This window comes from Porites lutea, chromosome 8 (assembly GCF_958299795.1).
Source record: "Porites lutea chromosome 8, jaPorLute2.1, whole genome shotgun sequence".
Classification (NCBI taxonomy): Eukaryota; Metazoa; Cnidaria; class Anthozoa; order Scleractinia; family Poritidae; genus Porites; species Porites lutea.
Window position 1 is genome coordinate 18,015,113 of NC_133208.1, and position 13,288 is coordinate 18,028,400.

At 38.6% G+C, this 13,288-nt stretch overlaps 1 protein-coding gene across 1 annotated transcript in view; it reads left to right on the plus strand.

The window, feature by feature from the left end:
- The window catches only part of LOC140945273 (uncharacterized), a 29,109-nt gene extending 25,684 nt beyond the window's left edge, over positions 1-3,425 (plus strand). Inside the window, exons 7-10 of the mRNA XM_073394322.1 lie at positions 880-1,007; positions 1,209-1,372; positions 2,022-2,171; positions 2,525-3,425. Of these exons, the coding sequence (XP_073250423.1) occupies positions 880-1,007; positions 1,209-1,372; positions 2,022-2,171; positions 2,525-2,709 (627 nt within the window). The 3' untranslated portion in view covers positions 2,710-3,425. The remainder of the gene's footprint in view (positions 1-879; positions 1,008-1,208; positions 1,373-2,021; positions 2,172-2,524) is intronic.
- The last annotated feature ends 9,863 nt before the right edge of the window (positions 3,426-13,288 follow it).

Sequence of the window (13,288 nt, forward strand, 5' to 3'; positions counted from 1 at the left end):
TCCAGCTCGGCAAATATTCTCCATATAGCAGATGTCGCCCTTCGAGTTGTCTTCTTGCTGTTCTTGCCATGTTTTTAGCTATGTTTTCGCCTAGTTCTTGCTCTTGAAATGAGTGAAATTTCCGCCATTTTTTAAGTTCACAATCAAAACAACTCAACCTCGTCCCCAGGTCTTCTCGGTTAACAGTGCCTTAACCTGCGAAAACGCTGCATTTTTGACGTCATTTCCTCGTTAAACACAAAATTCTCCCAAATTTGGTCATCAGTAACTGGTTATGGTGAATTAAACGAGTACTTTTAGCCAATCAGAATCGGGAAAATATTTTGAATGAATAATAATGTTACTTTATTCTCTGCATTGTTTCGCTATGATACGTTGTCAAACCTCCTCTCCTCAGGAGCAACTTTATAATTCATTTAGCGCCTAATTATTGCCAAGTCTGGTCAAAATTGGTTGCTATGGTTACGTTTAAGTCACTGTGGCATCATAGGTGGTAGGAAGTCATGCAATTTGGAAAGGAAAAATCGATTCTTCCTCAGTTTTTGTTGTTGCTGCTTGACACACTCAAGACGAAGGTGATGGAAACATCAGGACTCGAAGGATATCTTCAAAAACCGTTCCTTTAAGATTGAGGCAACATTTTTTTTTTGTTATTGTGTTCATTCACGAAAGGAAAAATTGGCAGTCGGTTTTTCCCGCCTTCTCTCACGCCGCGTTCCACTATGTTGAACACGTGCTTTTGTATCTTGAGCTGAGTTCAATTGCTGAATTGTACCACAAACAAGATGCTATTAAATTTAGTCAAGGCCACGTGACTAAGAATTAACCAATGGCAATTTAAGTCTAAAGCTACTTAACATCAATTATGTTGAGTAATAATTTTTTGTGGTTTACTTCAGGTCCGCATTTATCATGTCCGTTGTCCTCTATCTCTTCCAATTGTTTCTTGTCCACTATGTCTTCCGCGACAGAGATTTTCCCAGGATTGTCATCACGGTGGATAACAGGTATTTGCCATCTTCACTACGTCTTCTCGTTTGGTTCTTGAACCTTGTAAAAACAGTTCAACCTACCGTACGTGACAACGCGGCAAAAGGGTCACATTTATCACTCTTTCTGCCTTCCATCCTTTTCTTTTATTGATTTATTTTAATAATTATTCATATGTTTATTTGACTGATTGATTGATTTATTTATTTATATTGCAGACGCTTGTTCTCGATTATGTCATACTTCTTGTTCTTTTTCAACATTCTGGTCGGATTGTTTTCTGGCTTTCTTCGCATCACCTTGGGTATAGTTCTAGGAGTTGTATTCTTGGCTCGTATAGACCGGTCGACCTTGATGCAGGGATTTCAAAGATTGGACCGAGGCATGTCGAAATCTTTAAAGGGGGAAACTGTACACGGTTTTCCGTAACCATGATAATTTTTATTCTACTTGCATTTGAAATATGAAAACAACTAGAAATAACTTACAACATGCAGTCAGTTCACGGTGAGGGCGGTTATCGCGGTAGAGACCATACGATACATTAGATAATATCGATGTCATACGTCCCTATTTTTTTGCTCTCCCTCTCATCCCTTCTTTATCGCCTGATTTCTCCCTCCTCTCTTATCTTTTCGACACATTATCATCCTCCTCCCTGTGCTGTTCACAGACCCTTTATTTTTCCCCTTAAAGATCGTCGAGCGCGCGTATTTTCTATCGACAGATCGTCGAGCGCGCGTATGGAAATAAAAACCGCGGGGGATTTATTCACCCCCAGCGCCGGGAGTGCTCCTTGCTTGCTCTAGCGCGCTCGCATTGTCAGATTGTCTATGGCCAGGCTACTTCCTTCCTAAACCGTTTCTCTCCCTTCTCAAAAGAGTGTAACTTGTTAACAACGACATTTGCAATCCAATCATTCAACAAAGGCCTTCAGAGGCCTTTGCCTTTTAATGTGTTCATTCACTGGCATATGCTTGCCATGAGGTTCCAGTCTCCCTCCATCTCACTTATCTCCTTCTCTTCTACAGCATTTGTTGCTTACCTTGGTTTTATCAACCTGCTTGTTGCTCAGAGCCATCCCGTGATGCTTTTGTTTTGTCAGCTACTGATAAACAGGGACAAAGTTCACCAGCCTAATTCGGAATCTCCAGTAGGTGCTCAGTCTGAGAACCGCGATTGTTCAAAGGAAACTGGAGTTGCCTCTGGTATGTGCTTGGTTAACCTTGTTAAATCCATCAAATATTTGAAACATCATTTAAACAGTAGAACCCGACATAACCAGATGCGATTAGCGACTGGGGATACAAGCACCTGCGTCATTTCCTGGGCACTTTAAATCGGGGCCCTATTCAACACATTTCATTATAATTGGGGCGTAAAATGGTTACGTTATAGTTCGAGGGTTTGTATTAGGGAGTAAGCAAAGACGTTTTTGAGCGACGCACGTCAACCGGAACTGACGCTACAATTTTTAAAAACCTCACCTCTTTGGTGTATAGGCAGCTAATTCTGTTCTTTTTTTCGTTTGCAGTGTATGCTCGTGAGCGAAGACTCCCGCGTATGTCTCAAAAAGCATTCAATCGCTGGCATGTGACTGTGACACTGCTTCGTAACCCATGTCTTATCAAATATCGTAAGCGGGTTGGTATAAGTCGTGCAACTTCCGTTAGCCTGAGGAGTATCCGCACTGACTTGAGCGACCTGGTGCCTGCTTGACTCTTAGTAGGATTGTTGATTGCGGTGATACGTTTTGTTTTTTTCAACCAATTTTTTACTCGTGGTTAGAGACAACTGACTATAAGGAGTCTTTTAATTTGTTTTCTAGTAATAGATGAAATATATCGTATTATTTGGTGTTCTTTAAATAATCAGTTGTAACATTGTTTACTTGCCAGCAACATGAAAGAGTTAGAGCCTGGCGTAACTGGCTCAGTAAAAATTTTCTTATTCAGATCTTAAAGGAGCTGCGTCGACGAAATTAATTTTAACCAAATTCAGTCACTGGGAACTGTCCACCAAATTGAGCGAAACATTGAAACTACTGCTTAAAGCAATAGAAAGAAGATATCTCGGAGGCTATTATTCGATCTGCGTCAATTCCTCACATCATACATCCTTGAGACATATACTCAGCCTCATTCAGTAATTATTAAATATGCTTTTTTATACGCATTTAACAATAAAATAGCACAAGGAAACAAGTGTTAATATTAGCGTAAGGGAGGGGTAGGTGGGCTGTTTCCCAGAAACATAAATCGATCCATTTTTTGATCCAAAATGGATAAGAGTCTCAACAACAGAACATTCTCTGATGGCCACCCCTCCATTTTCTAGCCCCACCAATCAGGGCCCAACTTGGACTTGGACTTCGGGACCACGCAATTTGCTGAAGCAAATTCTATTCCGTCCACCCGACTGTCACTGTTTGATGTTAATACTCCTTCTTCTCACAATTTTCATCCTAGAAGATGACTTCAATTACTAAAGTAGGCTGAATGATCTTCGTAACGCTCTCGATCGGCTGATGAAGTGGCATAATCTGTCATTATAACGTGCTGACTCAATTGTGATATGAGCTGCGGTGGACTTGTACATGTAAAAGTTACTGAATGGTAGAAGAAAATTAAAATAATCTAATCTGCAACTCACTTCTTAAGCCATTTATTACCATTCTTTTTTCCCCTTCGTTTCCTTCAACATAAGGCCTGATCAACTTTGTTTTATAATTTCTTCAGTTATCTAAATTTCTCATTAAAACCAACACACAATGCACCGAAAACATTTCCGCGAAAACAGCAACACTCTGTAATTATAAGCTAAATCCACACGCGACGATGAAGGTGATGAACGTTAAAAGGGCCCAACCGAGTATTTAATATTTTCTCAGGTAGATAGCCGGCATTGAAGCATAAAACCATTGTAGCTACCTTAACAATTTACCCAACCTTTACCGTTTTTACCGGATTTTATTACAAAAACACGCCTTTAGCATAAACGTTAAACTATAACCTTTTCGATCCATGTAAGGTGATCCAGGACAGTCTTGGATTCTGGAATCCACACGGTGGATTCCGGATACCTGATACAGGATTCCAGTATTTGTCAGTAGATCTGGGATTCTGGATTCTAATCGTTAGTTGGGTTCCGGGTTCCTTGAGCTGTGTTCCGAATTCCAAAACCCAGAATTCCGGATTCCATAAGAAAAAATTTCCCGGATTCCGGAATGAGGATTCCATTATATGGTGCGAAGAACGGCCTTTGGTTAGCCTTGGCTCCACAATAAAAGAGGGTCTACTTGAAAGGTTTCGGATCCTCTCAATAGGCCACTTTCGCTATCAGAGAGAGACTTTATTTATTCATATCAGGGTAGCCCATTCAGACGCCTTAGGCACTACTATCAATTGGGGCCCTGATAAAATTAATTAAAATGATAAAACTAATAAAACTATACAATTATACTAAAATACTCTTAAAAATTAATGAATTAAACCAAAAGCTAATCTTAAAATATGGACTATATACAGTTACAGTAAACATGAATAAAATCTTAAAACATTAAAAAAATTCTCATGCTGAGAATCCCGTTTTTAAGAGACTTCCCCTACTGGGACTTTTTGGGACTTTTGATATATTGTCAAGAATAAGTGTCTGGGTTTAAAACAGCCAGGATATCTCCCGTTGCAATTATTGCAGCTTAACTTACTTTATTCCACAAAGTGAGTGGACTAGATTTGGCTGCATTACTCATTATTAAGGAGCTTAAGCAACTACGACGACGACCACAACGACGACTTCAAAAAAAAAATAGGGTTAATGATCAAAACAACAACTCTGCGCGTGCATCACGCTTTTTAGTGCATTTCTTTGACGTCCACTGCACGACTACGACGTGAAACCTCCTAATTTAAAGTTTTATGGAGGACGTGGACATACGACGTAGAATTTTCCTTTATCTTTTTGAAGTTGAATAAAATCCTTACGAATTCAACTCCAGGAAAAGTCGCCTGCATTTGACATATTTAGCGGGTCCAAATAGACGCGATTAAGTTTGAAAGAACGCAAATTCATTTGTTTTACCGACGTTTTCACTGACGTCATCGTCGTCCTCGCTAAAGTTCCCTACTGATTATTTTAATATCAAACAAAAGCTCTTGTCGAATGAACACTATTTAGCACTCCAACGACTAGCATAAATTGCCTCTAGCGCTGGTGTCGACCGGTTGACTTGGCAAACTGTTTCTTTTCGAGCTGACTGTTGTTTTTAGGAGAACAGAAACAACGACTGAGTTTAAACTGTTTTTTAACGAATCAATTCTCTTTAACTTTTCACAGAGCATGCCGCAACATATTCTCTGTTGTTAACGTTCGACCTGTCTCGTGACTAAAGGAAAACGTTAAAAAAAGTCACAATACCGGACCTTTCTTATTCTGTTTTCTTAAAATAGTTCCTTTCTTTTGAAAGACGTGTAAAAATAACTTATGATAATTTTTACTTTGCAAAAAGCTGAAAAGTTACTTGGAATAATTAATCCATAATACTGGACAAAGACACGTGATACTTCATTCCTGGTCCAGATGTGGACGCTGCTGCACGCTCGGCTCGACAGTCAAAACAAAAAGCGAACAGAATTTCGCTTCTTTTATCCCTTGTGAGGTTGGTTTGATTGTAAAATCTTCGAAAGTCGCTTTCTCAAGAAACGTGTGCAAAGTTTGGACGAAAAAGGCACCGTGTTCAAATGTGAGAAACCGCCTGAACTGAAGACACGGTACTCCGCATCAATAAAGAAATGGCCGCGGGCGCTTCAGCAAATAATTCATCCAACACAACCGTAACGTAAGTGTAAATAGTTTGCAGTTTATTTTGAATTTCAATGTTGTTTAAAAGGTACAGCATTTTGTCTCATTTTTCATTCTTATCCAGCTGATAAAGGTGGTTAAAGCCTCGATTCTTGTAGAGATTTTAATTCGAGATGAATTAAAATTCCCCGCCGGGAATAAATTAATGGTTTAACGCATCACTGCCTTAGTCTAAAGACCAAGTGAACGTGTTTGTCCGCTCGGATTGCAGGGATTGCCTTATAAAGTTTTAATATTTAATGAAACACGAGCGTGTGTTTTTTTACTTTCTCAAAAAGTCAGTGCTAAGACATCATTCAAATTCTTTGGGAGTAAATCTTAACATGTCGTCTTCGTTAATTTCATTTGATTAAAATGCTTTAGTTAAAATTTATACATCAGGTTTGTTTAGCTGTGAAAAATCAAATTTTGAGTTTTCATTCCGCGCTTCCCACAAGAGAACCACTGTTTAAAGTTCCGAAAATAACGTTCCTTGTTACTTCCATTAATAGCCAAACTTAAATTGATATGGAGAGGAGCGGATATGAAGATTTTGAGGCGGGTGTGGTGCGGAAAAATAGGGGGCTCCGGAATACGGATGAGGTTGACTACGGGTAAGGGGGGGGGGGGTTAGAAAGCAAGTGTTTCGAGTGAAACGACTGCTCAGGATCTCATTCTTTCCTATTGCAAATGCATGTAAGTTGCATCTTTAACTGCAACAATCTTCTTTGCATTTATTTCCTCATTCTGTGGTTCCAATATAAGAATTTCATATATTCATAACTTCATCCAGTTCATCTTTCCCGAAAATTTTGTGAGTGGCCTGTTCTCAGCTCGTTTGGTAGCTCCGTTGGTTAGAACAGACTGCATCTGTATCGCAGACGCAAGGCTTTGAATCTCGGCAAGCCCGACGTTTTTCATACCGTTGAGTTCCCAACTGCTTTAAGGCCTCATCTCCAACTGCGATGATCTTCATCCTGTTACGCCGCAAAATGTAACAATTGACGCAAAATGTAACATTAACGCGAAATGTAACAACTTTTGACGCGAAATGTAACATTAACCCGAAATGTAACAACTTTTGACGCAAAATGTAACAACTTTTTAACGGAAAATGAAACAATATTTTTAACTCGAAATGTAACAAGCAAAATGTTACAGCCTTGAAATAACTGAGAGACGTGGACATGAGCCTTGTTGATAAAGTGTCAATTGTCTGGTGGTTACAAAAACAGTTTATTTATAAAGTTTTCTTATAATGTCAAATAAACTTACAAAACATTTTCGGTAATAGCAACTAAATCCTGAAACAGTCGAACGAATTGTTGTTTAGTATATCTTTCTGTACATATGTGTGACGCTGAAAAGAAAGTTGGCGTTACAACATCTAGGACGTATTAGATTGGTTAGGTTGGTGCATTTTTAGCATACTCCCTCTAGGGAGTTGAACCCGTATGAAATCGAGGCGAGTATCGATTCTGATCATTCTTTTTACACTTTCGTCGAGTGAAGACGCTTTCTGTTTATATCCGACGCTGTCTGTTTTTGCCCACCTCCTCCCTTTTTCCTTAAAAGGAAAGTGTAGCGGAGCAGTCATCCGACTGCGTGAGATAATCAACAGTTTTAAATGGGCGTTGGCATGGTTAAGTTTTAAGGCAGTAGGACTGGGTTGATATGAAATTTCTCACATTTACTGGAAGTCCGGTAAGAAATGAGAAATTTCATATATATCTTATTGACTACGTTCAAAATTTTCTTTTGAAAGATTACCATTCGTAACTTTTACTTTTGACTTGCATTTCAATTGCTAATTGATGCGTGTTTCCTACGGTGTTATTGTTCGCATTTCTAGTCATATTTTTTTCGCATAGTTTGGGATATTTTTCATACGTAATGTTTAATAAGTTGGCGTTGTTGTTATTGTTCGGTATCGCAGGCTCAGGTGTCGACCCATCGAGGTCGAGTATCTTTTTGAAGTTATCCACTGACAAGTTACTAGTTTTCAAATGATTGCAGGCTCAAGTTTAATTTTTTTAATTCATATGAAATATATTGTTTTTTTATGTGGCGCACAATTAAAATGCCAGATGCTTTTGACTTTTCTCTTCAAGGTCACGCGTTGGTCACGCTCTACGTCCAATTTTTATACTCTGATTGGTCAAAATTTGACAGGTGAGTTCATGCGGAAAATTTATGCAGCATCTTAATTCTTGTTTATTTTGACAGCTGAAGCTGACAGAGTTTTGTGTCAACTTGTGATGTTTTTAACTGGCTTTTTCCACTGAATGTACAAAGTGAAATTCAGCTGCTATCAAGATTCTTCCGATATTCATGGCTAGTTTGTTTATTGGGTTTTTCGTTGAGAAATACGTTGCTTTGACAAAGTCGGAAATTCGATTTCGGATGGCATCGTTTTCGTTTTTCACCTAGGCCTTGCTTGATGCGTAAGACGGTTGAAAAGGCTGAAGCGATTCTGGCCTTACTTGATGGTTTTCAGTGCATCTCGAATGGTAAGCCTGAGTAATTATGGTATTTGATGTTTGTTTTTTATATCTCATTTAATGAAGTGGAGCGTATGTATTTTATGCGGCTATTTGGTTTATGCACGTTTGTAAGACTTGAGACAATTATCTGACCGAGAGTGACCGAGTATCAGGTTTGATTATAAGCCTATAGAACTTTAAAAAGCCTTTAGACATTTTCTCACCGCAGATAGAAAAAAAACGTTCCAACGAATATTTAGTTATAATTCTGGCTGTAAAAGAAAGCTTTGAGCGATTTTCTTGCCTCTAGTTCATCTTTGAAAAAAGCAAACACCGGCTGGGCAAGCCGGCTTAAAACATAAACAAGGATTTTCAGAGACACTTTAATACTTGTCTCCGTGAATGAAAATTGTTGTCTGTATATGTTTCACCGAATTATTTTCCTTTTATTGATTGTTAGAAGTCTCTTTTGCAATTTAAATCGCTGTCCCCCTTTGTTTTCAGTCGCTTATGAACCTCGCTCGCAGGAGTAGTCAAAATTCCGCGCGTATTAAACGCTTTTGAAGATTAACATCGTTATAAAATCATTAAATAAATAATAAACATAATAAATTCTTTATTATGTTGACTAAGCGTATAACTATATTAATCTTAATTTAAAAACTTTAGCGCTTGTCAAAAGTGAGAACCGGCTAGCCGTACAGGTGATTTTGGAAATTTTGTTGACGGTTTCGCCAAAACTGAGCCCACGCGTGCTTCGATCGTACTGAAAATTGAATGGGTGCAATTTGTATTGCAAAATTGTGAAATACTACATTCTGTCCGAGGTCTGTACGATAGAAACAGCGCCTCATGGTACTGTTTCACCTCAGATCTGATGTATAAAAAGTATAAAAGGTTGGTTTACACGTCCCCAGACTTGTTGGCAAGATTTTGTAAAGTAAACTTGTCGAACGCAAAAAATTCGGTCTGATTTGTTTTCCAGGCCTAATCTACTGTGTTTAAGAGCCATGATGGCTCTTAAATTTGATCGAAGATAATTACTATTTTTTGGGCGTACATATAAGGCTATCAACTTAGCCTGCAGTGCAGGCGTATTTTGGGTGGGCGAAACAGTTGTTTGTGTTCGATTGTTGTAGCCGCCATCTTTGATTTTGTGACAGTGGAAGATTGGGGAGAGTAGAAATAGTAACCCTAAGGGTAGGTGCGAAGGCGAAAGAAGGAAAGGGGGGAGGGCGAGGGGAGAAAAAAAATACGCCTGCCCGATATCATTGTTCTTTTGGGAATCTCCGTACGCTGGCAAACGGAGCCCCTGATTGGTGCGGCACAGGGAAGTAGATTGATGCCTGTCAATTAACGGTAAGTCTTTATTGTTTATTCCATTTCCATTTGCATGCAACTGCGGGAAAGAATCATTCCAAATTCAAAAATGGCGGACGTAAATTCGAATTTTAACTCAGGTGTCGAAGCAAGTCTTTTGGAATTGGAGCGGCTGGGAATGTCGCGAGTATTACGCAAAGAGAAAGTCAAAGCGATTTCTACACTGGTCTTTAGGACAAGATTTGCTAGCAGTACTAAAACCTACACCACTTTTACCTCATGCCAAAATGCTGCCATTTTCCAATACGTATTATTTTTTTCTGGCGAGTAGATCATGCTCTAGAGGGTTCTATGCTTTAACTGAGCAAATGTGATTTTAGCCTCTTGTTTCCCACTGAAAGGTCATGACACGCTTATTGATTTTCTATGGTTTTTGAATTTCTGGTCTCCATGATTTGCCCTTTCCCTGCTAGCAGAGGTCTCTCGTCGTGAGAGACCTCTGCTAGCAGGGAGATTTGCCCTCTGATGAAACAGCGTTTTCTTTGACCTCTTTTGAGGCGTAAAGCTCTCTTTTGTGGCTAAATAAGGCTGTTTAAGGCTCTTTATTTTTGTCCAAAGTGCCTCAGGATCTGAATAACTAAGCGATTTTCTTTCTAGTCCGAGAACGGGATGTTTTCCAGCAATGTATATTCTGTGCCAGCCATTAATATTGTTTCGTCAGTGTTTAGCTTAGCTGATTGTACCTTGGAAAAGGAACTCTCGACTCTAGGTCTAGTTTCAGCGGGCTCTAATGGCATTGCACCATAGGCCGGTTTTTGCGGACAAGAAGGTGATAATTTGTGCACTATGTTTCATTCAGTTTGTTGTCTATTCCATGCAGAATCCTGTTGTTTATCGGACCGCGAAAAAAGTAGTGCTTTACTAACGATTTAAGGTCTCGGTAAATGAAAATTTTAGTACATTGCTCCATTTTGTTTTTTTTGGATTTTTGGCATGATTGGGTCCTAAATTTTATTTTGGCAGAAAAAGAAAGTCAGAAAGTGCTTTTAACCCTTCTAAAATGAGCCTTTTCTGAGCCAACTAGCCAAGCGTGGACCTCGCGCTAAATCTTTAGAGCTGATTTTCTCTCACTCTATTTTAGACGCAAAAATAAAAATTCTCCGACCTCCAGTCGGGACAGGTTTTAAGCTATCGCTTTGAAACTTTCAGGCATGATGGATAATGATATAGACTCAAAAAGGGTGTGAGGAATTTTCCGATTGTAACTCATTTTATGCCAGTTTCTTTGCGTAAATCGCGCTCGAGATGCGACTTTTTAGTTTGAAATGCAATAATTCCGCTAATACGAGACATATGCAAATTTCCCCACACCCTTTTCTAGGTCTTTTATCTGTCCAATGCAATAAAAAGGAAGTGAATATTTAACAACGCGAAAGGGCTGGAGCCTCAGCAGTAAACTCGATACCTCTGAGTTCGAGAGCAAAAAACTTAAGCGCCTTTTGAAATTCGATGAAATAAAATCTTTTATAAGGTAATTTAGTCTTTTAGTTTTAATTTGATATATAACTTGCTTTTGTAGCGAAAATACTCGCGCGACTAGAATTTTTTCTGTGGGTACCTCGTTTTCCTTTACCGAGACCTTAAGTTGTTATATAAGCCTTATCCAGGCACTCTTTCGCTGCAGCTCACACAACTTAAAAATTTTATACTGAAATCACACCGATTTAAAACTTCGCGAAGTCAGTTTACTGAATAAATGTTCTAAAATTTGAGTCATTTTCAATTTGGACTTGTTGGAATGCCCGTCGTCATATAAAGGCTTTTAATCGGCCTTTGAATGAGTTTTGTTGTTTTAAATTGCCAAGTAGTACAGTGAGTTGATATTTTTGCTAACCCGGTTTTCAAAAACCCAGATATAAATATGAACTAATTTAAAGAATTATCACAGCAAAGTCATGGATGGATTCGGAAAAACATTAATTTTTTTCGTTCAATAGACTCTCACTCAACTGTTTAAATCTTCACAGATTTAAAAATTTACTCTATTTTTTTTGGGTCGACCCAAAAAACAATTAGTAGGGTTTGTATGCAGTTTTCTGAGTATAACTGGGCCACGATCTCAGAGACAATTTGCCGCGAAATGCTCATTTTTGGCAAGTAGGCCTCTTGGACATTGTTCTTTCAGAATATCCTGACAAATCCCATAATTTCAGAAATTTCATTTTTATGACGTCATCACTTTAGTACTCTATTTTTAGCGTCTCTCCCCAGTCTCGCTCTCCGTTTTCAGCTTTTGTTTAACTGTTCGTGCGTACAGTGTATGTGAATACGCAAAAATACGGACTGTTTTGCAGTCTACGCGGATTTTAACAGGCCGTTTTCACACCGTTTGCTTTAGAGTCTCAGGTCGCTTTTCCCTTTAGACTTGAAGCATATTCAAATCTGACCAATAATGTGTTAAAATTGAAGAAGATCAGCTGTTTCACATATACCGATTCCGTGTCTGTTAACTAATCATGACTTATCAACCTACAGATAAGAAATTCAGTATACCTTCTCTTCTCGGATTAAGCCTCCACCGTGTCTACATTTCTGTTCGTGTTAAACGGTTTCAAAACAGGTGGAAAGGAAATGCAACCCAAACAATAAAATATTCGCTAAATATGAGTCAGTACTTATCAAATGAAATGAAATGTTGTGTGAAATTTCAAACTGCTATAAATAGCAGTAGAAAAATGAAACACGGAAACTTTAGAGCTAGTAGGGCAGCAGACATGTATTTTAATTAAAAAGAAAAAAACCGGAGCTTTAAGTCTGTACTTAAAATACAACTTTCTGACAACGGGTTTTACTCACGTGAGGAAGCAGACATAAAAACGGAAACCTTTTAATACAGAAAGTCTAGACTGATCTGGAAAATAAAAGAAGATAAATATACAAAAAGCCTTGCCAAGAATCTATCAGGTCTATGCAATAGTTCATATGCGAGATATTCGGAAAAACGTTTTACCCAAATTTATAAAGCTTTGTATGGAGACGCCATGTTTGTGTCCCTTTCAGGGGCACAAATATGGCCGCCGGAAACCAACAGAAACATCTGTTTTTGAGTTTTCCTACTTATGCATGAATTCTTCGCTTGAGGAAGTCATAAAGATTAAAGTAATATTTATTCTAAGACAAGGAATGTTTAGATAACAAAATCTCCAAAATCCGTAATGTTTTTAAAACGCTTTCTCTGAACGTTTCTGAACGCTATATTGGGGTACATAACAATGGGCAAGACCGCATGAGGTTTTTCGTATCGCAGGCACAACCTGGTCTCGGTCGTTGTTATCTAAAGACTTCCTTGTTTGCGTCGGGTACAATCGAACTTTCTTTGTGGGCGCTGCTTTGTTTGTGAATCACTAGGTACGGTGCTTCGTGTTCAGTTGTGTTAAGCAAAATCAACATAAAGTCAGTGCTTTTCTTCGCTTTTGGCGTCTTCGCGGTCTTTCTAACAGGTTAGTTTTAATTGAAGTTTTAAAGGTTTTAAATAAGAACTCAGTAATTCTCTAGAACACGTTCTAAAACCAAATGCGATATTCTAAAATGGCCAATTTCTGGTAAAAAAATAGCCATTCCCAGCAGTGTTTTTCCACATTGGATGTAGTAGGCTT